At 45.7% G+C, this 25,618-nt stretch overlaps 3 protein-coding genes across 22 annotated transcripts in view; 2 read left to right on the top strand and 1 right to left on the bottom strand.

The window, feature by feature from the left end:
• The window catches only part of KASH5 (KASH domain containing 5), a 46,039-nt gene extending 29,242 nt beyond the window's left edge, over nucleotides 1-16,797 (top strand). For 9 of the 13 annotated variants that reach the window (XM_053263121.1, XM_053263131.1, XM_053263122.1 and 6 more), the window contains 5 exons: nucleotides 221-326; nucleotides 1,197-1,295; nucleotides 12,906-12,955; nucleotides 13,550-13,660; nucleotides 15,610-16,797. In XM_053263121.1, the coding sequence (XP_053119096.1) occupies nucleotides 221-326; nucleotides 1,197-1,295; nucleotides 12,906-12,955; nucleotides 13,550-13,660; nucleotides 15,610-15,808 (565 nt within the window). In that variant the 3' untranslated portion in view covers nucleotides 15,809-16,797. The remainder of the gene's footprint in view (nucleotides 1-220; nucleotides 327-1,196; nucleotides 1,296-12,905; nucleotides 12,956-13,549; nucleotides 13,661-15,609) is intronic. The other 4 variants (XM_053263129.1, XM_053263125.1, XM_053263123.1 and 1 more) reach the window with 2 other exon arrangements.
• A 1,383-nt stretch (nucleotides 16,798-18,180) lies between these two features.
• LOC128330371 (GTPase HRas-like) lies at nucleotides 18,181-23,953 on the bottom strand. Of its 4 annotated transcripts, none has more exons than XM_053263143.1 (5): nucleotides 23,779-23,950; nucleotides 21,997-22,129; nucleotides 21,460-21,638; nucleotides 20,271-20,430; nucleotides 18,181-19,564 (listed from the first exon to the last, which is right to left on the bottom strand). In XM_053263143.1, exons 2-5 carry the CDS (start codon nucleotides 22,105-22,107, stop codon nucleotides 19,454-19,456), a joined length of 561 nt encoding a protein of 186 aa, XP_053119118.1. In that variant the 5' UTR covers nucleotides 22,108-22,129; nucleotides 23,779-23,950; the 3' UTR covers nucleotides 18,181-19,453. The 4 variants fall into 4 exon arrangements, with proteins under 4 accessions (XP_053119118.1, XP_053119120.1, XP_053119119.1 ...); XM_053263145.1 differs by lacking the exon at nucleotides 23,779-23,950 and adding an exon at nucleotides 23,696-23,732; XM_053263144.1 differs by lacking the exon at nucleotides 23,779-23,950 and adding an exon at nucleotides 23,338-23,603.
• Nucleotides 23,954-24,788: 835 nt separating this feature from the next.
• Nucleotides 24,789-25,618, top strand: part of LOC128330372 (galanin peptides-like) — a 28,717-nt gene continuing 27,887 nt past the window's right edge. For all 5 annotated transcript variants that reach the window (XM_053263152.1, XM_053263151.1, XM_053263149.1 and 2 more), the window contains exon 1: nucleotides 24,789-25,109. In XM_053263152.1, the coding sequence (XP_053119127.1) occupies nucleotides 24,945-25,109 (165 nt within the window). In that variant the 5' untranslated portion in view covers nucleotides 24,789-24,944. The remainder of the gene's footprint in view (nucleotides 25,110-25,618) is intronic.

Genomic DNA, 25,618 nt, shown 5'->3' with positions numbered 1-25,618 from the left:
AATGTTGCTTTTGCAAAGGTTCTAATATGGGGTGGTATGTTATGGGGCAGCTAACAAATAGAATTTATTATTATTAATATGGGTCACACGACAACTGTGCTTTCTTCAGTTTTTTCCTGATACCCTATCTTTTTAAAACAATTCAGTATTCCTGTGTGTAAAAGTAAAAACATTTCTTTGTTTTCTCCAACTCATATACTCCCCTATTGTGTTGTGATAGCTGTCTTTTAAAATGTAGGCTGCCGAGAGATTCCCTTGAAACTGTGACTGCCTACTTACAGGCCTCTGCACAGCCACTCTGCATGGAGATTGAAGAAACACAGAAAGTAAGAAGGACCCACAAATTAGTATTCTTGGAGTGTTGTGTTGTTGCTCTGACAGTAAAGGGGAAGTAGATCAGAACTTGCCTCAGGTACCCTCAAATCTTGGGTTGGTGCTAGTCAACTCATCAGGGTAACACATTTGTCTTATCTGAACATAAATTGGGGCCTTATCAAGACCAGAACTTATCTTGAGAGGTGTTTTTGCACTAGCTCCAGTCAAGCACCCATGGCACAATATCCTGTCCTCTAGATGTTGGGGGTAATTAGCAAAAGGTTGATGCCATCTGGAGCTGGACCTCTAAAACCAGTATGGCCAATCAAAATTTGAGCAGTGCAGGGAGAGTGCCACATTACATTTTATTCCCAACCCCACTCCCACTAAACTAAGGCTGGATGGTCATCTGAATGCTGTGTTGGCACACTGAGGGAGCACACATCTTTCAAAGACACAGTTGCATAGGCCATGGATGCAACAGCTAGGAAAAGAATAGAATTTTCCCAGTGACAAAATACTGCTATTTTAATGCTGGTGGAAAGCATTATTATTACTGTTACTGAAAATATGTATACCCCATGTTGCCAGTAATAAAAGAAAATAGATGGTTCCCTGTCCCAGAAGGGCTCACAATCTTAAAAAACCACACACACAATACGTGAAAGAACCACTAAAGAGACACTTGGATGGGCTTGAATAGGGACAGTTGCTCTTCCCCAGCCAAACAGAAGAGCCACCACTTAAAAGGTGCTTCTTTGTCCAGTTAGCAGAGGGATATCTCCACAACAGAGGGAAGACCTCTTAAAGGGAAAACATTCAGACTCCATGCAGCATTTGTTGAGCTATAAACTGGTAGGTCCTTCTTGTGTCTTCATCAGGAATTCAGTGAAGAAGCTGGTCTGCCTAGCCCTTTGTGTGGGATGTTTCCATCTTTGCTGACATCTCCAGGGGAGTTCAGAACTTTGGAAAAGGAATGGGTAAGTGCAGAAATTGCAAAAGACGGCTTAGGCCCTGGGTATCTAAGAGAACGTCTTCTTCACTATGTGCCCCACCGCCCATTGAGGTCACTTGAGGAGGTCTGTCTCCAGTTGCTATCAACTCGTTTGGTGGCTACACAGAGACAGGCTTTCTCAGCTGCTGCCCCCAAGATTGTGGAATGCGCTCCCTACTAAGATACGAGCCTCCCCATCTCTGGTAATTTTTAAGAAACTTCTGAAAACACATCTCTTCAACCAAGCTTTCTCAGCTTTTTAAAACTTGTTTTTAAATTGTTTTGGCTATTTAATTGGTGTTTTATGATGTTTTAATTATTAATTATTATTTTATGCAGTTTTATAATTTCTGTTTTCATTGTTAATTGATTTTAATGGTGTTTTAACGTAATGTAACGCTCTGAGCCTTTTGGAAGGGCAATATAAATTTTTTAATAATAAATGAATAATAATAAATAAATAATAAAAAGAAAAGGAACATATAGACATCCTCCCACCCTTTCATTCCTGGGCAGGCGTGGAGGGAGGCCAGTAGCGGCCCGGGCTCTGCTACTGCTACAGCCCACTAGCCCTTCCCCCTGCGTCTGACATCACACGCAGGGAGTGTTTAGCCACACCCCTGTGTCTGACATGAGATGCATGGGCATGGTTTAGTTGCCAAACGGGGCTGCGCGGCCCTGTTTGGGAGCTAAATCGGCCAGCGCTGTATTTGCAGCGTTACCAGGAGCAGCTCTCCTTGCCTTTAAAAGGCAGGGAGAGTCTCTCTGCCACGCTGCAAATGCAGCACTGGACGATTTAGCTCAAAAATGGGGCTGCACAGCCCTGTTTGGGAGCTAAATCACACACCCCACGTCTGACATCAGATGCGGGGGGCGTGTCTGGGGTGCAAGGCATGGCCCCTGAGGGGTGGCGGCCTGGGTTCTTTAAACCCATTCGCTCAATGGTGGCTCCGCCCTTGTTCCTGGGAACATGATTGCTGAATTCAAGTTGCTAATATCCTGATAGAAATACTGGAAATTAGGTATATTTCACATCAGGCAGTTCTTTATTATTTGACTTCTGCTTTTCTCTGTAATAATGAGAAGAGTCCCTGATCTGCCAACCCCATTTCCACAGCACATACCTTTTGTATACTCCTGTTTCTCTAACTTACTCAACCAATCATTTGTAGTACTACTAATGATCCAAATATTGTTTCCTGCTGGTCAGTTTTGTGCCAAGCCAGATTTAGATTTTTTCTTAGCTTGGGAATCTATGCACCTGCCTTCACAGAAACAAGGCACATCCCCACTCCCTCCATATATTACATGGGAACAGGATGTCATTATATTGGTCCTGGATTTGAACTAGGGCAGCTGCTGTGCAAAGAATAAAATATTTTTTCTAGTTATCTGAAAAGGCCCTAAAACTTCTTTACCATTTCACCATGATAGCATATATATCCCTAGCTGAGAAGTGGACAAAGGGAGTGCTAAGCATTATATACATGAACAGAACATGCTTTTCTGCCAGTGCTGTGCAAGGTGCTTTGCAAGATCCCTCCTAACAATCTATAAACAGATTAATAGAGAGAAGAGAGAAAACAAAGCCCAGCTTTAAAACATATATATGAGCACCTCCATAAAATGTGCTCTTAGAATCTGCCTAATTTCAATATAACATAAGCAAAGGCCACAAGAAGGCTGTGACTCCTGGCTGCATATATACAAAGTGCCAAACATTCAAGTGCTGTCACATGAAGTGTGAATGGGACCTAGTTTTTGTTGTCTGCTGAAAAAAAAAAAGTAGGAATTTGTGTAGGTGTATGAATAGGGTAAAGTTCCCTGCTCAGCTTCAGAAAAATGTGTGACAAGAGTTCTTATCAATTGGACATTGTGGCCAATTCCCGTGGGATGGAGTCAATCATGCTCTCTGTTGCTGTCACTTGTAAAGAGGGTTTTGTGCAGTTGAGTTGTTTATTTATTGGGCCAGTGTGCAGCAGCATAACGATTGTGAGTGATGAAATAAAAATAGTCAAGGTTTGTTAAGGAGGGGTGTCAGGGAACCGACACGGGAGTAAGCAATAATGAGGGGGATGGTGATGAACTCACCCTGCCTGACTGGACGACGACGCCCCTCCTAGACCCTGCGGGAGTCGCTCTGGTTCCCTCCCCAGCTGACCCTCCTGGATTCGCGAGACCAAGCTGCAGCAAGACAGAGTGATCTTGTGAGGAATGGAACAACTCTTGTGAGCTCATGAAACAGATCTCATGACGGGTATTATATAAAACATGCTCAGCCCATGATGAGGGGCCAGTCAAGGATGAGGGCCGAAGGTGGCCAGAGCCTGATGAGTCCTTCAGAAACAAGGAAGGCAGCACACCAGGGCTCTGGTCTGTGAGGGTAACAGACGAGGTTCGAGAGTCAAGAAGGGAGGCTGCTCTTCCTGGCTCTGAGGCCTTGCGTACCTACCCCTGTTAGCCCCACTGCAGCAATGCCTTACAAAATGGTGCCAAAACTTGGGATCTGAGGAAGGGTGACCTGCAACCACATAAGTCCTTGGCCCGCTTAGTTTGGGAATAGAGGAACTTTAGGCTAATGGTGGAGAGGTGTGCATGGGGTAAGAGATCACAGGGTTGTTGAGACGTCCATCATGGATCTTACACAGCTTGGACAGTGGCTGGTGGAGCAGCAGGCTAACTTCACTAGGGAACTGATGCAGCAGGAACAGGCTGCCCAGTCAAAACTGGTCAGAGGGATTTGTGAAGGATTAGCGGCAAGGCAGCCTGCCACTCAAGCACTGGGAGGAGCAGAGACACCAAGCGGGCATCCCATGAGTTCACTGTTTACCTTGACCAAATTAACAGCTGAGGACGATGTGGAGGCTGCCCATTGGCCCTGGCCTCATTGGGCCACGATATTGGGCTCAGATCTAACAGGACCGGCCCAATCCGCCATGCAGGCTTTGCCCACCAGGGAGTTAAATGACTATGAGGCTGTGAAGCAAGCCATATTTGATTGCTATGAGATCACGGAGAAAATATATAGGCAGTGCTTTGGGGCTATACGCTACAGATCTGGGGGCCGTACTTGGGCTTTGATAGCAGAGTTGCGAGAGACAGCAGGCAGGTGGTTGAAGCCCCAGAATGATGGAGAGTCCAAACTGATGGACAAGGTAATCATGGAGCAACTTCTCTATATCTTGCCTTACGAAGCGCATTTGTGGGTCTCACATAAGCTGGCAACATTGAAGGCAGCTACTTACCTTCCTGGCTGCTGAGATTCTAGAGGTGCAATGACCCTACAGAGTGGACCTCCCCCCCAGCTCATAGCTATCCCTGGGGGATCGGGGGCTGAGGACTGGGCTAGAAGATGGCTCCCCAGTGCTTCTCCCCAGGATGAGGGGCCCTGAAACCTGCTTCAGGCTGCGCACGATAGAGTCTGCAGGGTAGGGTCTACCCCTGGTGGCATGTGGTAGAAGCCCAGGAGGGGGCCGAACTCCAATAGATCCAAGATGGGGCACACAGGGGGTGGGGCTCAGGCAGAGGAAGGAAGAACCCAGAAGCTTCCTGGACCAGCAGCCTGTTATTTGTGTGGCTAACTGGGCCATCTGCAGCACGACTGACTACAGATGGAGTGTGATTGGCAGGGCTGGGCTGCCTTGGGTCAAGGAGATGGCGATGACGAGAGGGAACCTCTGTGGGTAGCCGCAGTCCTGATAATAACACTGGTATAAGCACTACTGGATTCTGGCAGTTTGGTGTCTATGATGAAACCGTGGCACTGCCCGACATACCTCAGCATGGCTACGGCCAAATCACCTGCATCCATTTACATTGGCAACAGTTAGACCTGATTTGTGTCCTGGTTACTTTAGGAGGGGTCCAACAAGTCATGTACTTTAGTGGTTATTCCAGGGCTCCGCTGTTCACTTTTGGTGGGGCGGGATGCCCCAGGAGTTTGTGCCCTGTTACATGAAACAACCCAACCCCGAGAACCGTTTTCCTTGATGGCCGAAGATACCAAGCCGGCACAGGTCCATCAGGACTGGGAACAGGGGCCTATCAGGGGAAGGGACCCCCACCCCAGGAGGAGGAAAGGCCTGCTGCCTTGACATCCTGTCCACTGTTCTGGCGCACCCAGGAGCAAGACCCCTCATTACGTTACCTTTGGGAACGGTTAGCCATAGAGGAGTATGGTTGCTGGTAACCTGTGCCCCAGGAAAGGGCCTCGAAGTAAAGCAGTTGGTCCTACAGGAGTTTAGGAAACAAATATTAGAGTATGTGCATGACTTACCCTCAGCTGGGCATCAAAGCCACCGAGGCACGCTGGCGAGAGTGGCTGTCTGTGAAGGAGTCCTGAGCTACTGCTGGTCCTGTCCTGTTTGCCAACAAGCATCTAACCGACCTGGGGGGTTGCCCCGGGAACTTTTATCTGACCAGGGGACGTCACTCCGTTCAACCGTCGTTGAAGGCTTATCCTGGATTTGGATGGTAAAGCAGATGTTTACCTCTATTTACCACCCCCAAACAGATGGATTGGTGGAGTGATTGAATCAGACTCTAAAACTGATGATAAGCAAAGTAACACCAGTCAAACCTCATTTGTGGGACCTATATCTTGATCCCATTCTTTTCACCTTATGAGAAACTCCACAGTCCTCCCTGGGATATGCCCCGTTCAACCTCTTGTTTGGCCGGAAACCCTGGAGCATTCTCAAGCTAGTGTGGGACACATGGTTGGCCCCCTTAGCACAGCCTCTGAAGCCCACAAGAGAATACATAGAGCAGCTACAAGCATGCCTCTGAGAAATTCAAGAAGCAGCCTGCTGCTTGCTCGTAGCCCAGGAAAAACAGTGAACTTATTACAACTGGACCACCAGAGAACAGCAGTTCCCGCCCAGCACCTGGGTATGAGTGCAGGCTGGAGTTTTGCCCAGCCCTCACGACAGTCAATGGGTTGGTCCATTTCCCTTGCTCAGACAACTGGGACCAGTCAATTATGAAATCCAATGTGGAACCAGGCACAATGCCACAAAAAGGCTTCATATAAACCATCTCAAAGTGTGGGTAAAAAGGAAGTTAGGGGCCCCCCAGTGTTGGCAGGCCACCGGTATCAGCTCAGAGGACCAGAAACCCCTTGTAGACCTGAACCTCACAGGCAATTGGCAATGACAACTACAAGAGCTGCTGGGCCAGTTCTCCGCACTGTTCTCCCACCTCCCAGACCACATGAATGTCATGGAACATCGGATCAGCACCCTCCCCTCCCCCAGGAGTGGTCATCCGTACCGCATGGCACCCGATACTGTAGAAGCGTCAGCAGGTGGTGGCCACTGAGGTCCAGAAAATGCTGCAGTTGGGGGTCATCAAACATCCCCACAGCCCCTGGTGTAGCCTGGTGGTCCTTTTCCCGAAGCCTGAAGGCTCAACCAGGTTTTGTATTGATTTCTGTGAAGTGAATAGGGTGGTGGCTTATCATACTCAATGCTCAGGTGATGCATGGGTGCCAATGACCTGATGATTGATTGATTGATTGAAAGCATTGGCCTATCTGTCCTCGATAGACCTCACGAAGGGCTATTGGCAGATTCCGTTGCGAACCGAAGATAAGGAAAAGATGCCTTTGCCAGCCCCCAAGGCCTCCTCCAATTCGTCATGATGCCTTTGGGCCTGAATAGAGCCACTGTCACATTTCAACACCTTATTGACCACAAGGTTAAAGTATCTACAAATTAACATTTCCCAATTCTTAGAATTCTGAGGGGAAACAACTGTACAAAACCAAAGCAATATTGGGAGATTGCAAGGACTTTGCCCTGGTATTTCTAGATGATATAGTGGTCTTCAGCCCCATGTGGGACACCTGTCTGTGCCACCTTTGAACCGTCTTCCAAGAGTTATCCCAAGCAGGCCTTACCACCAACCCCAAAAAGACAGTGCTGGCCACTCGGGAACTAAAGTATTTAGGATACACCATCGGGGGTGGGCTGATATGGCCCCAGGACCCTAAGGTAAATGCCATCCATCAGTTAGAGGGACCTCAGATGAAACGCCAGCTCCACTGCTTCTTGGTAATGGTAGGCTACTAGGCTATTACCAGAAATTCATTCATAATTTTGCCACCAAAGCCACACACCTGACTAATTTGTTACAGAAGCAAACTCTGGCACAACTGCCCTGGAACAAGGAAGTTGACCAGGCCTTTCAGACTTTAAGAGACACCTTGTGTCATAAACTGGTTCTACGATGTCCCAACTTTGACAAACCTTTCATTTTTCAGACAGATGCATCCTCCACAGGGATTGTCACTGTGTTATCTCAGGAATGGCAAGGCGAGGAGCATCCTGTCCTCTTCCTAAGCCACAAACTGCAGCCCCTTGTACAGAAGTATTCAATAGTGGAACATGATGCACTAGCTATGCGGTAGGGCATCTTGTCTCTTTGCTATTACCTAGGCAACAATCCCTTCATATTGACAGCAGAAGGATCTATCACATGAAGGACCATAATCTCCGCATAATGCCCTGATGTCTGTCCCTCCTGCCCTATCGGTTTTTGATCCAGCATTGTCGCGGAACTGCCAGTGTCAACACCAACTTTATATCCTGCCTCGCGGAAGATTCACAGGAACCCCTGGGCGAGCCACTGGAATGGTGTGTGTGTGGAGGGGGAACCGGTGTGGGAGCGAGTGATAACGAGGGGGACGACGACAAAATCAACTTGCCTGACTGGGCACCGCCACCCCTCCTAGATCCTGTGGGAGTTGCTCCAGCTCCCTCTGTGGTGGGGAAAGACTGCGGCTGGCCCTCCTGGACTCACGAGACCATGCCCTGGCAAGGTGGCGTGATCCCGTGAGGAATGGAACAACTCTCACGAGACGCCAAGCCAAAGTCTTGGACGGATCCCATGTGACGGATATTATATAAAGCAAACTCAGCCCGTGATGAGGGGCCAGTCAAGGACGAGGGCCAGAGCCCGATGAGTCCTTCAGAAACAAGGAAGGTAGCATACTGGGGCTCTTGTCGGTGAGGGTAACAGACGAGGCTCAAGAGTCAATAAGGGAGGCTGCTCTTCCTGGCCAATGCTCTGAGGCCTTGCGTACCTACCTGTTAGCCCCACTGCGGCAATGCCTTACAAGGGAGTTGTAAAAACATATTTTGGGGAAAGCCTGCTACCCTGGCATAACCCAGTGAACACGGACATTGGCAAAAGAAAAGTTGCATCCGATGTAGGAGTGTGGAAAAGAGCAAATGCACTAGGTAATATTTTTCAATTAAACTCCAAATTTAAAGTGAGATACTGTCTCAATAGTAAGGAATACCCAACTGACTGAAGCACACACATAAGAACATAAGAACAGCCCTGCTGGATCAGGCCCACGGCCCATCTAGTCCAGCATCTTGTTTCACACAGTGGCCCACCAGATGCCGCTGGAAGCCACAGACAGGAGTTGAGGGCGTGCCCTCTCTCCTGCCATTACTCCCCTACAACTGGTACTCAGAGGCACCCTGCCCTTGAGGCTGGAGGTGGCCCACAGCCCTCTGACTAGTAGCCATTGATAGACCTCTCCTCCATGAAGTCATCCAAACTCCTCTTAAAGCCATCCAGGTTGTTGGCTGTCACCACATCCTGTGGCAGAGAGTTCCACAAGTGGATCACACACACTGTTTGGTATGGCCCTGGTCCATATGGTGACTACTTTTCAATGTTTTGACTGGGATGGAAATTAGTTGCAGCTTGCCACAGAGATGGCAGCATCTCTGTGGTGAATGCACTGCTACAGAGTACATTCAGAGTGAAACCAGAGAGGGATTATAATGGAATGTTGTTCACTGTCATTATCCTGCAGTTTTCAAGATTAAGGGGCACTTTGATCCTCCCTCGCTGTTAAACAAGGCCTTACAAAAGAAGAAAAAGAAATGAAAGACCAAGGACTGCACCCTTTATGGTGCTCCTGTTTGTTAAAATGTTGAATTCAAGTTCTCCATTCACCATGGTGGCTAGCAAAGTAGCAAAAATAGCATAGTCTTTCTGCTTGAAGTTCAAAAGAACCGAGGGAGGTCACTGAAAGTAGATCCAGAGCAGCAGTTCTGAGAATTTTGTAAAACCCAGCAGAGAGGTGGTAATCAGTTGGCAACTGACATTTAAATCGTAGGTCTTATTAAGGAAAGAGTTCTGAGTCTTTTTGGACTGTCTGAGAGAGTAACAGAAAGCAAGTGCCAGCCTTTTTGTTACTGGATCAAGACCAGCCTAGTCCCCCAAATCAAAATGTTCTCTGCATGTTCCATAGTTAACATTATCCTTCAGAGTAAATTACACTGGATAAAACAGATTTAAAGTAGTTACTTCCCATAACCCACATACGTAACTACTGGGACATTTGGTGTGCTGTATTAGGTGCTTTATATGCTGTGATGAGTACGTTAAGAGCTCTTCTGTATAAAGTAGTTGTGGAGAGGGTAATAAATGGTTGAAAGCCAACATCAGATGAGCTACTGCAGGTTTTGCATCTGCTGCTCAACATGGATGAAATCCTGCTAGAATTGCTTTATCCTGATCTCTGGAACTTGCTTTTTTCATAGTTAGTGTGAATAATTAAAGTGATATTTGAATACCAGAAAGTGTCTCTGGGCTACAAATGCACCCTACAATCATTGAGGTTTTCAGTTAGGCGAAAGACAGCTAGAGACCTAAAGGTCTAATGCAACTGGTAGAAATAAGATTTTAAAACTTGCATTAGATCAACCTATCTATCATTATATACTGCCTGATATATTTGAGCCCCTGGTGGCACAGTGGTAAACCTGCCGCCCTGTAACCAGAAGGTTACAAGTTCGATCCTGACCAGGGGCGAATTAAACAAAGTTTACATAGCTGTGGGCTCCTCCCACACTCCCTGCGATCTTTCTCCTATGTGATTTCCCACTATTTGCTGTTTGTTTCAATTTTTTTCCTCCAACCAATCACATTCCAGGAGGAGGCACGAGATGCCTCCCTTCAGTATTACTTTTTTTTAGTTTGATAGCCAGCCCGAAGTCTGCAAAAGTGACAAGTCAAAGCAACAGAACTTAACCCCATCCTGCAGTGTCTATTGTTAAGCTTCCAAACATCTGCATATTTAAGCTGTGTTGCTATGATGACCAAACTTTGAAGACACACATTTTGTTTGTGCTTGAGTTTCTCAGGAATCCCCCCCACCTTTCTGCACTCCATAGAATTGCATCAATCTACCCTCCCCCTGCCCCCAGCACTTGCAATTGCAAATCACTCAAAGACAACACCAGACTGAGCTGTCAAACTCTCATTTGCTGAGAGTCCTGGGTGGATTTACGGAAATCCACTGAACAGACATTTTTTTAATAAAACACAAAAGTGTGAGTAAGCCGAATTGTCGGCAGTGGCCCCTCTGTGCATAAAAGGAAAACGTCGGGTTTTCTTCGAAAGCTGCTGGAAATACAGGATTTTTAAAAAGCTGGACATATTTCAGGCTAAGCCAGAATGCCCAGCCTCCCTTTGGAGGAAAACAGAGTCATGTCTGTACTGGTCCATGATACATCGGGGTAGATATAACTAATATCTGGACTGGCATGCTCCAATCCGGAGTGGATTTGAATTAAAAGCCATGAGTGTAAAGCTTCCAGATTATCTTAATAGGTGGTTGGGTTCAAGAAAAAAAGAAGGCACTATCTTAAGTACCATGGGCCCAAGCTGTTAACGTCCTTATAGGTAATAACCAGCACTTTGTCTTTCACTTGGAAACATATCAACAGCCAGTGCAGTTCTTTTAAAATCTGTGTTATGGTCCCTTCAAGTTATCAGAGACCAATCTGGCTGCTGCATTCTGTACCAATAGTAGTTTCCGGCCTATGTACAAAGACAGCCCCACATAGTCATTACAGTAGTCAAGCTTGGAGGTTACCAGCATATGCACCACTGTCATTTACCTCCAGAAATGGGCATATTTGATGTATCAACTGAAGCAGATATAAAGCACTCCTGGCTGCTGCCTCAACCTGAGAAACCAGAGAGAGAGTTTTGGATCCAGGAGCACTCCCAAGCTGATCTTTCAGGGGGTGTGTAACCTCATCCAGAACAGGCAGATCTAAACCATCTCTTGGGTCCCAAACCCACCCACCCCAGTCAGTACCTCCATCTTATTTAGATTCCTCATCCAGCCCATTATGGCTAGGGATGTGCAAACGAGTTCGACATGGAACTGGTTTGGTTTGAAGGTTCGAGGTTGAGTTGAACCACCCCTGGTTCAGCTCGACCCTAGACCAATCCCCCCCCCCAGCCATTCGGGGGCGTTGCGAGCCTTTTAATGTAAAATAAAAGTCTTTCCCCCACATTTGTCATGACCCAGGCCATGCAGAGGCCCATTGTGCATGTGCAGCGGCCTACAAAATGGCTATGCCCAAATTTTTGCCAAAATAGAGGTTGGTGGGGAAGGGGGAACCTCCACGGCTTGGAGAAGCCCCCTGGAGGGAATAAGTACAGTTTAAAAAAAACAAACAAACTTTAAAAAGGCTTGCAACCCTTCCCCAAACCGAGGGGGTTCAATGGGGGGCAAAACCAAACTGGTCCAGTCTGGTTCAGGTCCAGTTCAGACTCGAACCAAAACAGGCCAGCTCATTTTGTATCCACCTCCAATTATCTCCTCCAGGCAGGTATTTAGGGAAGTTATGCCATTTCCTGATGAGGTCGATATGAGAAATAGATTTGGGTGTCATCAGCATATTGATAACACCCTGCACCAAACTTCCCGATGATCTCTCCCAGTGGTTTCATGTAGATGTTAAGGAGCACTGGAGACAGTATGGAGCCTTGTGAAACTCCATACTTTAGTTCTCGTTTTACAGAGCAGCAGACTCCAAAGCAACACCATCTGGAATCTACCAGAGAGGTAGGAACAGTACTACTGTAAAAACTGCCACCCAATCCCACCTCCCTCAGGCAACCCAGGAGACAATGGTATTGAAGATTGCTGAGAGATCTAAGAGGATCTGCAGAATCACTGTCAGTAACCAATTGGAGATCATCCATCAGGTCAACCAAGGCAATCTCGACCCCATGGCCCACTCAAAAGCCAGTTTGAGTGGGTCTAGATACTCTGCATCATCCAAAATGTCCTGGAGCTTAGAGGCTACCACCTGCTCAGTCACCTTGCCCAACCATGGAAGATTGGAAATGGGTCTGTAATTAGCTAGCTCTGAGGGATCCAGTGCAGGTTTTTTCAAATAACGCTTAATAATAGACAAGAAGGCATTCTGCCCTGCCTTAGAGAAGCATTTATGTTTACCAGACTTTGTCTTGTAAATTTACTCTTTCTGAGAATACAATTACCAGATGAAATAAGCTGTTGGGCAAGGGTCAAGAGAACAGGTTGTAGGACACACAGTCTGAAGCAGTTTGCCCACATCCTCAGGAGTCACAAACTGAAAGTGAGCCAATCTATTCTTATAAGAGAAGTTGCTGGACATGTCCACAGTAGACTATGCAGTAACTGGAATCCAGTTCAGCCCAAATACAAGATATTTTATCCACAAAAAAGTCATTGAAAACATCACAGTGTGTGAGTATCTTTATCATGTCAATCAATTTTGTTTCTCAAAAGGCTGCCTGTGCCAACTCTCCAGATATCACAGCATTCATCTCAACAAAATCGTGAGTGTGCATGTTGATAAAACTAATCCATGTTTAGGGACAGCCTTACTATTAGGCAGAATGAGGTGGCTATTAATGAGGGACAAATAGTTCTGTTTTGAGGACAGATTGCTGTAGCAGTGCTTTTAACTGAACATGAGAATAAATGTTTGCGCTCTAGCTGTCACACATACCATGAAGTTTAAAGTATCCATTTCAAATAGGAGGTCAGATTGACAAGTAATATGAAACTGAAAAGGATTTATGCAGCACATGCTTTTGGAACAGGGATTTCTTACGCTGCTTTGAGGGCTGCCTGCAGCTGAGGAATACTCAGAAGTCACTTGTCCTGGATTAGCCCCCTTTTTTAATATTGAAAATATATTGTACCTTGCCAGACAAAGCACATCCCCCCCCCCCCGATCCATCATGTTGGGGGAGGAGTGTGAGAAAGAGAAGCATTATGGCTTGGCGGAGACAGAACACTCAGTTTCTGGCATCCATTTTCCAAGTCTTATGACAAATGCCAGATAGTGTAAATATTTGTTTTATTGGCATTCAAACCAAATCTTTTAGCATATGGATGCTACAGTGTGTTTGGGCTCTTTGTTCCAGCAATCCTGAAACAGCCCCACAGGAACAGGCTTTAGTCCCAGTGCATGGAGAGCTAATTCCAACTGGCGGGAAGGAGTCTCATCACAACTGGTTTGAAATCCTAATTCAGAGGTGAGAAGCTCCTGCAACAGTCACATACAGTTTTGGCAAGCATAGTTGCAGCTCACTGTTACCTAGCAGAACTCCTTGGTGTAGCTTTGAAGGAGTGCAAGTAGTTTTTTGCCATGTCAGGCTTTGGCTTGTGCACACACATCACTTATCCAGGTTTTATCTTGAAGTGGTTTCCCATATTGGGATATATGTTACTCCTTGCTTCTGGTGAATTATTTACAACATAGAATAGACCTACACCTGAGTCCCAGAACCTGACATTAGTGTCACAACTCAAACTTGAAACATGAGAACTATCCTGAAGGGAGGTCACTTTTAAGTGCAAGTATAGAGTGCCTTTCCTTTACTATTGAGTAACCGTAACTAGCTTTTCACTTTTGAGATTAAGGGGAAAGTCTTTCAGGGCAGATAGTGACACTTCCAGGCAAGCACTGGTTTGCCTTTCAGCTTGCCAAGGGAAAAACCCACAGTTGCTCTTTTGTATAACTGAGTATAATGTGTCTATGAACACTAAATGTGTCCAGCTTACACTAGATGTGTCCAGATTTTTAAACTGGGAAGTGATGTAACTACTTTCATAGCTCACCTTCCTGTGTACTCCTGTAGGTTACTCTTGTGCATTCTGAAATATGAACAAAGATGGAGGTTAGACTTGGAAAAGAATATTCTGATACAATGGGTAGAATCCACCGCCACCCAAATTCTCTGTGCTAGATAATGTAGGATAATATTCTTTTACAAGTCTACTAGTGATATAGGAACTCAGGAAAGTTCTGAGATGAGAGCAGGGGGTGCTAAAATCACATCTGTTTAGGGTTTGCTCATTTTCCAGTAGATTGTTTGCAAGAAAGGGGGAAGTACTTTATCTGCCCCATTTTAGTATTATCAGTGTAACTTATTTATTCAGGCCCAGAAATTAAGTACAGAGCATGGAACAGCCTCTTCTCTCAACTAGCAGCAACTGAGATTATTGTTCCTTGGAGCTTTTTTAAAGGTTTGATAAGGTGTTCTTGCACGAGAATACTTTCTTGGTTTAACAAAATGATGCTCCTGCCCAAGAACACCTTGCCCAAAACCATTACTAAAAATAAAATAAAAATCCCCATAGGCATCCATGGGGAGAGGAGGAAAAAATTAGGAATGGCTAGGCAGAGAGCTCACATGTAGTTCAGGATGACAGAATTTTAAATTGGTCCAGCTGTCGATTGAATTTTTTAGGTTTAATAAGGTTGCACAAGAACACCTTATCACACCAAAAAAGATCAATTAATGGACCAATTTACTTACAATTCAATAGAGAGTCCTATAATCCTGAACTAAAGGTAAAGTGTGCCATCAAGTCGATTTTGATTCTTGGCGCTCACAGAGCCCTGTGGTTTTCTTTGGTAGAATACAGGAGAGGTTTACCATTGCCTCCTCCCGTGCAGTATGAGATGATGCCTTTCAGCATCTTCCTATATCGCTGCTGCCCAATATAGGTCTTTCCCATAGTCTGGGAAACATACTTGTGCCAAATTTCAGAGCTCTGCCCAACCATTCCCAATTTTTCTCTCTTCCCGTAGACATCTATAGGAACTTTTTCCATTTTATTAGATCTGATTGGAAATCAGATAACCATACCATATCTGATATTTGCAAGGGTCCTAAAATACAATTCTGATACTTATTGTATCTGATCAAATATTTCCCATTGTGCACAAGCCTACTAGCTATATTGTTGTGAGAGTCCATTGCATCCCCACAGTTGCTCTACTCTGATCTAAATCCATAGCTTCTTCTACCAACTGTCCCGACTCCCTTCTATTCCCTTCTTGGCTTTTAGCTCCATACCTGCTCCACATAAAAAGTTGTCTTCATCCCCAAGATAAGTGCTTTGGCCTTGTTGAACTTGGTTGACATAAAATCTTCCAGCAGTCTCGAGAACAATATAGTGTCCTCTCTTCACACAGGTTCCTTGCTTTCCCCTTTGGCTGCCTGTTGCTGCACATCCTGCAGAAGCTGCTTCCAGGGCTCCTGGTAATATGTGCTTTACTGCTGGCACTATTCTACGTCAGTCTACCCTACAACCAGCATCCTATCTGGATTGAACCCAAAGGAATCTCGTGGCCTCATTTGCAGTTACGGTACCTAGAGCCACCGCCTATTTAAGCTCACACCCTTTCCCAGTTTGTGTAGAAGAAAGCAAGTCATCTGGGAGGACCAAACACAAAATAAAATGAATTGCAAGGCTCAGGTGGAGACAAGATTCACAGAGCTTTCAGGTATCTTGCTGCTTCTGCCTAAAATTCCTTGTAATGGTAGGGGATTTCCTAATATTCTGGAGTGTAAGTGCCTTATGAAAAATAGATATTTGGGAGTACTGCTACTATAGCATCTTTAAGAAAACCACCTCTGCCTGATAAAAAGGAAAGCAAGAACAGGCCACCCTCCTTTCACATAATCCAAAAAAACCCCACAGAGTAGCTGTGTTTCTACAGAGATGGAGGATGGTCTCCAGAACAGTCACACTAAAATTAAGCACTGCAACTGAATACAATCCATTTTTAGAATGATACAAGAGACATGGCTGACCATAGTTGGTGACAATGCAGACACAGAATCTTGTAGAATGTACCCTATGGAACATTTGACTTAATCTGCGGTGAGGTGGTGGTGGAAGTTGTGATTCTAGCTACTATGCAGGCACATAATTTTGAATCTGGGGTGAGGAACAAGATTCTAGCTCTTCTAGTTACAAGGATAGGATTCATAGGAGTATTTGTAAAAGGTTCATGGTTGTATTCCTTGTGTTCACTGTTCACCTGTCCCTCTCTCCTTTGACCTCCAGTCATACATACTCCACTATCACTCTACTATCCTTCCCTAGAGTGGTTCTTCTGAGTATTAAGATTTGTTTTATGCCAGTCTACAAGTTATACAGCATACACATAGTTTTCCAGCCTGCATTTACCAGATATGAGAAATCTGTGTGAGGGAGGGAATACTCAACTCTCCCCTAGCCTGCTGCATGGCCCCTTGCGCTGGTTGCTTTCCCCGCAGCTAAGCTCTGGGCACTCCTTTAAGGGAGAATATATTTAGAACAGTAAGCTATAATATATAATGTATGCATAAATATATATTAATACTGTACACCCAAACCTGCCTCTTTATCCACTTCTGTTCCTATGATTTTTCTCTTTTTGTAGAAGGCTCATGGTGTCAAAGTTCAAATATATAGCACCAGAAAAGGGAAGGGCACAAATCTCTTACCACATTTGATGTGAATCCCTTTCAAGTCACATTTTTAGGTCTACAAAGTTGGGCTAGACACTCGAGTGTCCCAAATCTTAGTGCCCTCAAGCTTGTGCTACTTCTATATTGCACATGATTCATCAAGACAGATACCTAGGTTGTGAATTCCTTTTACTAAATAAGACAAGAGAAGAAGTCTAGATGATCTGTACCCTACTTGCAGGAAAAAATTCATTTTTCACAAAAACAGAAGTATCAAGGCCAGAGAATACGAATCTGCCACCAGTACGAGCAGAGTTCCTTGGAAAGCAGTAGAACCTGTATCTTCCAACAAGCTGAGCAAGGAATGATGCACACTACGATGAAAATACATTTCAAAAGCTGAACCAAAAGATCTTGGAAGAAGAAACTGGGTATCTTAGAGAAAGCCAACTATAAACAGAACAGCCTGCTTTATCCTTGTCAAACATCTCCTTTAAACTAGTCTTAACCAAAAGAATCATAACATTAAGCATAAAGCAAAAACATCAGGTAATCTTCAAAAGATTTAAAGGGGTGGTGAACATACAACCTGAGCTCTTAATGTAGCGCTTTAGCCCACATGGCTACTATGATCTTTGGAAATATCAAAAAGCTCAGTTTTTGTGCCTGCACAATTTATATTAGACATATGTTCAAAAATATTGGAGGGGAGCAGAGGAGAGAGATTAAGAACAGAAATAGAAATGTAACCTGTTTAGTTACTAGTGTCTAGAAGCACCTTGAACAGGAGGAAGTGTTTCAGAATCTCTCAGGAATCTTTAATCATGCAGATAGAGGCAAGGGGGGAAAATCTACAATAAAATCAAGTTTGATATAAGGGAACCCCCAGGCCAAAAAGAACCATGAGGAGGGCAGTAGTGGAGCACATTTTTGTATGCAGAAAGTTCCAGGTTCAAACCCCTTCAGGTAGGGCAGGGAAGACAGTGTCTGAAACCCTGAAGAACTGCTACCAGTTAGCACAGAATGAGTGAGATGGACCAATGATCCGATTCAACAGAAGGCAAGTTAATATGTTTGTGATCACTGTACATTCATGTAAAGATTTGCTGTTCCTGTGACTATTCAGAACTAAAGGGTAACCATAAAACTCTACAGATTTCAAAGCTTCTGAAAATAACCGGTTCCTGGAAAGACAATAGCAAATTCAGCTACTGAGACAGGCTGCAAGCCAAAGGAAAGACAGCATAATTGTTTATGATTCTGAAATTGACACCCCTGTTAGAAGCAGACAGACATTGGGTCATAGATCAGTTAGCTTATTCACAGATTTATTCCAGGTTGGTGGCCTGTATTGTACAGTTCCTCAGATCTGTGGAAAAACAACCAAATCAATTAACACAGAATTCTTAGGGCTTTGGGAAGGGTTGAACACACAACAGGACATAAACAGTTGACTTATCACTAACGGCCATCTTCAAACCTTTCCCTGCTGGTCTTGAAGACAGGAAGTGCTTTTAACAGCTATCCCCATCCAATTACTAAGCAAAAATATATTCAGGGATAAAGGGAGAGGGAGACTAAGAGACCTTTGGATCAAATTTCTCTCCTGTTTCTAAAGAGTGCCAACATCATGGTACTCAGAGACTCATTTAGTAAAGGAGGTGAGAGTGGCCAAGTATGAGGATGTTTCTCTTGGGAGCCCATCTTCAGTCATTTCCAAAGCAGCAGAGATCCTTTTGCAAAGCTAGCTGCCACTGCTTCTGGATGAAGGCAGCTGTTCATACCAGCAACCAAACACCCCCTTTTCTCACCTTGTTGACCTCTCCCCACCACACAATTTTGAGAAGACTTAATAAGCAAAATCACATTTCCCCCATCATTCAAAGGCAATGAGCTTTTGCTCAGATGTTATGTAAGAACAGCCCAAACAAAACCCAGAAAGAGAAACAAACTAAGCTTAGAACTCAGCCACCCTGAAGGGAAAAAAAAAGAACTGAGCACCATCTATTTTAATACAGCGGGTTGAAATAGTCCGCTACAGAGGGTTTGGCTTTCCACATTTTCTCTCGGCGTTTCTGATTGCCACCTACACCAGATCATCATTCCCTTGCTAGCCTAAAAGGTGGCACCAAGTCTATTTGGCTTACTCTTCAGTCTCACAGAGAACCAAGGTAGGGAAAATGCTACAAACATGAGAAAGGCCCCTAAGGTTCTGATGGAGACACTGCCTTTGTGCTATTACTTCCACCTAATGTGCAGGATCAGGTTATACCAGGTCACTTTTTAAGAGTGATCTCTATAATCCTAAGGTCCAGAAACACCTTTAAAAAATAAAAAATGAAGGGACAAGAAGCAACAGGAACATAAAATATGGTTACAAGTCCTCCTCATATCAAATGCAGTGTCCCAGTTTTAAAAATAGTAGAATAATCAACATTTTAGGAGCTCCACCACCTCCTTCCAGCTAAAAGGGGTGGGGGGAGGGCATGACCATCAGAATTTTATCTTGCAGCTTGGGTGGGGGGGGAACCCAAACTCAAAAGGGTTTTTTGCACTCCCAATAGTGCAACAGTCTCTACTTCAGAGAATAATACACTTCCGTTTGGAAGATTTCTTCTTGCGGCCGTTGCTGATCTTTTCCTTGTGTTTTCGGATTTCTCGCACCAGGGTGTAGAAGGCATCCTCCACGCCCTTTGAGATGCATGAGGAATGGAATGGAGAGAAGACACAAACATGGACATAATTAGCTTAATAATTTAGAACAAGGACTTGGACATCTATGTAGCTGGAGTTTCTTCTAACCATTATCAGAGGGCAGAAACATTACTACATGGGAGAGGGGGAAAGTGTTCTTCATATCAATAAGAATTCTTCCTCCCACTGAGCCTTTTGCTTCATAGCACTTACAGCTAATCAACAAGCAATTAACCATTCACATCCACCAGCGGTATCAGAAATATTTTTGGCTGTTGGGAATGAGATGTCTTAATAGAATATTGCTGTGTCCATACCCTTGGTCACCAAAATTGTGTAACAGCAAGTAGGAGGATAGCTGTGAATTACATGGCATTACCCAAATTATAGTGGTGACCTTACACCAACTAATCCATACAGATGAAAGTATTGCGATTGCACTGGGTTGTGGCATTAATCCCATTGCTTGGCTGTATATCAGCACATGGCTGACATCAAGACAACCCACCAATTCTGGCCTACGTGCTGATAACACAAAAGGATGCAAGGAGGGAACTGGATTGAAGGGGAGGAAGGAAAGCCCAAACAGTGGGCTGGACAAGATTTAGCTTTTGTTTCCTCCAAATCCCATTAAGGGCACTGTCTCACACAGACTGCAGAGCCAGCAAGCCATCCACCTTCACCCACTTGCACTACACTTCACCTGTCTGGTTTTGGCAGAGGTCTCTACAAAAGGGATTCCATAGCTTCTGGCAAGCTCCTGAGCTTGTTTAGTATCCACTGTCCGAGATGGCAGATCACACTTATTGCCAACGAGCACCATTGGAACATCATCAGAGTCCTTCACACGATTGATCTGTTCCCTGGAATTGCACAGAAGGAAATGGTGCCACTGGTGAACAGATGAACCCTGGTAAGCCTAGAACTACCTAAACCAAGACTTCCCACATGCTGTCCTGGTATGTCCTCTAAAGTAAAAGGCCTTTGAGTGCTACTGGCACCAATGACCATTAACTCATTAATTTGTGAAATTGCATAACTTAAATTTGGAATTTGCTTTCTGCTAAGATGTGTATTCATATTTTCGGGAAGACTTTAGAACATCCCTGGAGTCGAGAAAGAAAACTGTTTTACTACATTTATTACAGGCCCCACTCCCACCAATCACATGAGCCACTCCCACATCTGCAAAAATCAAAGCAATCTTTGATACTCTAGGGCAGGGGTGCACAACTCAAGTGCCCAGATGGCCCAGAACCAATCCTGACTTGCTGCGTGGGGCAGAGGTCAATTTCAGCAACTTACATCAAGGGCAGGGAACATCTGGTCTCAAGCGGCCCACTGCACTGAGCTGCTGCCGCTCATTAGTAGGAAAGGCCAAGAGCTCTTAATGATTCCTGCGGTTGCTGCAGGATATTCCTACCGGTGTGGGGAGCAAAAAATGTACTTTCAGGTTGGATCTGTCCCCCGGGCCTTAAGCTGTGCAGGCCTGCTAGAGTATCAAATCTGACTATTAGAGTATCAATCAGATACTAGAGTATCTAATTCCTATATCTAGAGCAGGCGTCCCCAAACTGCGGCCCTCCAGATGTTGCTGAACTACAACTCCCAACATCCCGAGCCACAATTTATTGTGGCTGGGTATGCTGGGGGTCGTAGTTCAGCAACATCTGGAGGGCCACAGTTTGGAGAAGCCTGATCTAGAGTATCAATCCCTGACTATTGGCCACTGTGGTTGAGAATGATGGGAGTTGTAGACCAGCAACCACTGGAGAGCCGGAGATGTGCAGCCCTGTTCTACCCTTTTGTTCTACATCAATATTCCAACTGAAGCAAAGGGGGGCAGGGAGATGCTTGGGAGGCAGTCCAGAGAAACCTAGCTCTCCTCTTACCTGTAGTGGTGAACATCTTCAAAAGACTTGGTGTTGTTGATTGCGAAGACACAGAGGAAACCTTCTCCTGTCCTCATGTACTGGTCACGCATGGCACTGTACTCTTCCTGCCCAGCTGTGTCCAGAATATCCAAGAGACAGGTCTCTCCATCAATTACCACCTGCTTCCGGTATGAATCCTGAGTTCAGAGGCAACAACAAAAAAGCAGCAGCTGACTTTAGCAGAGACATGAAGGAGAGAAGAGACAGGAGAAGGTCAGCAAGAAGGCTTAACCACAGGGAAAGGAAAGGACCTGCCTTACAGTAAACTCCATGAGGATGAATGAGAATTCCCAGAAAGAGCAGATGGAAGGAGACAAAGCAATTGGGGAGTGACCAGAGAACCAAAAAAGGTCAGCATTTTAGAAGCCCAGAAAGGAGATGGTATGATTGAAAGTGCTGAAAACATTCAGACAGATCAGCGAGAACAAGAACTCAGAAGATCCATTTGGACTGGGCCATAAGGAAGTTGCTGGCAAAACTGAAAGAGCTACATACCTCTATAGTGGGGTCATACTCATCCACAAAGTGATTCTGGATCAATTGTATGGTCAATGCACTCTTCCCAACACCACCAGCACCCACCACCACCAGTTTGTATTCTGTCATCTCTGCTGGGCACTGGGGCAAGCTGAACAAAAGAAGAAACCACAGAATCAGCCTGGCAGAAGATACAGACGATTCTTCACCTCCCCACTAACAATTCATGCAAGCTTACATCGGTTTTTTTAAGCCATATCTCTTTAAAACAAATGCTGCTAACCTACTTGACAAGATTATAATGTCCACTCCTCACTTAGGAACTCTTTAGACTTTTGCTCAGAAGCAGTACTTTGAACTGAAATAGGCAAAGAATCTAACTAGTCCGACACATGTCAGACTTTTGGTGGTATTCCTTGGCTGCTTCTCATACCACATCCAGAACAGGTTTTTGAACATTTGGCATCAGGGGCGTAACAAGGCTGGAGTGGGCCCAGAGACAAAATTTTAAAACAGGCCCCTCGCTGATACACACACACACACACACTCTCTTCACACGTGACTTGCCTCTGGGGGGCCCCTCAAGGCATGGGGGCCCCCAGGCAGTCGCCTCCCCTTGCCTAATAGTAGTTACGCCCATGTTTGGCATGCTTAGGACTGCCAGCTTTGATTTAAAATATACTATGCCATAGATAGTACCAAGGGCACAGCTTGGGGATATCTGGCAGGTTTATGAGTGCAGCCTGGTAGAATCTGGAGTTTACTGCTTTTCAGACCCCCAACACTGGCTACCCAAGAAGAATTTTTCTGGTCAAACCAGTAAATGATGACTGGTTGGCATGCCTAGGACTGCTGAATCAGTACACCTGACATACATAAGGGTCTGTGCCAATCCCTGTGATGACTATTCTAAGTTCCAACAGCAGTCCAAGGTCTGGCAAGATCACTGAGGGTAGCACAGGCTTGCTACAGCACAGTCAAAACCTTGTGATGTACCAACTACCAAAGAGATTATCTCCCCCCTCCCTTTTGGCTAGGCACTACAGCACCCAGCCATAAATGTAGCTACCACCTGGCCAGAGCCCTAGATACTGGGAATCATCCCTAGTAGCCACAACCCTCCACTCGACCCCTCCCAATCCATTGTCAGCACAGCGATAACAACTCTTTCCAACATCATCAATTGGGCGTATTTGCTGGGCTCACCACAAAGAAATCCAGCCCACTGCAATACCATTCCACATAACCACATATCCTCTGTAGGATGCAGTGGCCCACTTGGATTGCGGGAGGCTGGAGTGAACGTGTAAAAAAGTGGGATTATGAACACAGCCAGATCAGCTCTGTGGGAGGAGATACCTGGCAGCAGCGGAAGGCTGGAGCCTTAGAGGAAAGACTGCTTAGAGGAAGAAGTGTATGGCGTTGATGGGTGGAGTTCCAGGCTGCCCCAGTTTAAACTGCAACAACTCTTCCGAAAATCCCAGCCCCCTTTATATCCTCATAACCCATGCATCAGTCCTCCAGGAGCCCTACCCCAGAGTTGCGCGCGCATTCGCACACACCTTGCTATGTTTATGCACCGGTTATCTAAACAGGTGCCCCACCCTAGTGCAATCCCCCCAATGCTGTGCGCTCCCACAACTGGGACGCAGTGCAAGCCTATCCATCTCCACCCACCCCCACTGAATCCCAAGCACTAGCTCTCCACAGCACTGACCTTCCAGCACCCCACCCCTGAATGCAAACCCTGTTGGGCTGTTGTCAATCAAGCCAGTGCAACCCTCCCGCTTTTGTACTCACCCGCCCTACAGGGGAGGGGAAGGGGAGGGGTGGCCCAGGGTTTCACGCTCCCCCCATTGGGGGGCCTTGCAGCACTCGCGCGAGCTATCCTCGTCCACCACGGCCAGGGCCCAGGGCCGGCAACGGAAAAACCCTCCCTCGACAGCCTGACAGCTCCGCTCTGCACCCCGCCTAGCTGATCCGCCCAGCCAATAGGGACGTGGCACCGCCCCGGATTAGCCAATCAGAGTCCCTGGCGCCATAGAGACGCGGCAGAGACGCGGCTAGAGAAGCTGCTGCTGGATTTTGGAGGACTAGGGCGGGGAGCGGGGACAGGAGGAAAGAGTCAGCTGGAGCTGGCATGGGCGGTAAGGGCGGCGGGGAGGACTTAAAGGGCCAGCCCCTCCTTCTTCATTGGAGATAAAAAGTAAAAAAAAACCGGGTCGTCGGAGTAATACTTAAAGTAAAGGGGCGAGGGTGGGGAGCCGTAGAGTGGGGAGCAAGCTTTTGATTTGTCCAGAACTCTTCATCGGACTGCTTGTTAAGCGAAACAAGGAGCGGGGTTGGTGGGGAGAGGCGAGGGAGACATCTAAGCTGAAGAAGAGTTTTAGAGAACTGGAAAGATGGCTCTCCAGTCTGTAAATTTATTGATTTATTAAAGTTGGTCATAATAAAACTGTTAAACTACTTTAGATTTTGGACCAACGTGGCTGCGTACGATTTATGTGTCTTCCTCTCTGAGGATTCCCTGTTGGTGCTGCTGACCCTTGATCCTCACCATGTTTATTATGAAGCAAGTTCAATTTTTTTCATTGGAGAAAAGAGCTATCGACTATTAGCTAGGATAGCGAAATGAAGCCTCCATGTACAGGGGCGGTGTACCACAGCCTGATCCAAGCTCTTCGGGGATGGAGGCTAAAGAACTGAGTCAGATAGAAGTGACAAGAGATGATGTTCTAAACTGTCAGGAAAAACTGAAAACTAACAAATCACCTGGGCCGGATGGCATCCATCCAAGAGTCATCGAAGAACTCGAAATGTGAAATTGCTGACCTCCTTGCTAAAATATATACTTATCCCTGCAATCGGGCTCTGTACCAAAGGACTGGAAAGTAGCAGCAAATGTAACACCGATTTTCAAGAAGGGATCCAGGGGCGATCTAGGAAATTACAGGCCGGTTAGCTTAATGTCCGTTCCAGGCAAATTGATGGAAATCATCCTCAAGGATAAAATTGTAAAGCACATAGAACAGGCCCTGCTGGGAGAGAACCAGCATGGCTTCTGCAAAGTTAAATTTTGCCTCACAAACCATTTGGAGTTCTTTGAGAGAGTCAACAAGTGTGTGGATAAGGTAATCCAGTTGACATAGTATACCTGGACTTCCAAAAAGCTTTTGACAAAGTTCCTCATCAAAGACTCCTGAGGAAACTTAGCGGTCATGGGATAAGGGGACAAGTACATGTGTGGATTGCTAACTGGTTGAAAGACAGGGAACAGAGGGTAGGTATAAATGGAGACTTTTCACAATGGAGGGAAGTAAGAAGTGGGGTCCCCCATGGATCTGTACTGGGACTGGTGCTTTTCAATTTATTCATAAATGATCTAGAAGCAGGGGTAAGCAGTGAGGTGGCCAAATTTGCAGATGATACGAGACTATTTAGGGTAGTGAAATCCAAAATGGATTGTGAGGAGCTCCAAAAGGATCTCTCCAAACTGGGTGAGTGGGCGACAAAGTGGCAAATACGGTTCATTGTTGGCAAGTGTAAAGTGATGCACATTGGGATGAAAAACCCCAACTTCAAGTATATGCTGATGGAATCTGAGCTGTCAATGACTGACAGGAGAGGGATGTTGGGGTTG

The sequence above is a fragment of the Hemicordylus capensis genome, chromosome 6, assembly GCF_027244095.1.
Source record: "Hemicordylus capensis ecotype Gifberg chromosome 6, rHemCap1.1.pri, whole genome shotgun sequence".
Classification (NCBI taxonomy): domain Eukaryota; kingdom Metazoa; phylum Chordata; class Lepidosauria; order Squamata; family Cordylidae; genus Hemicordylus; species Hemicordylus capensis.
This window is presented reverse-complemented; position numbering and strand designations above follow the sequence as displayed.

Coding starts and splice junctions, on each gene's coding strand:
- LOC128330371 (XM_053263143.1), bottom strand. CDS start 22,107: ATGACAGAATACAAACTGGTGGTGGTGGGTGCTGGTGGTGTTGGGAAG. Junction 20,431..21,459: donor GAAGATGTTCACCACTACAG/GTAAGAGGAGAG, acceptor GTGCAATTCCAG/GGAACAGATCAATCGTGTGA. Junction 19,565..20,270: donor CCTCTGCCAAAACCAGACAG/GTGAAGTGTAGT, acceptor TGCATCTCAAAG/GGCGTGGAGGATGCCTTCTA.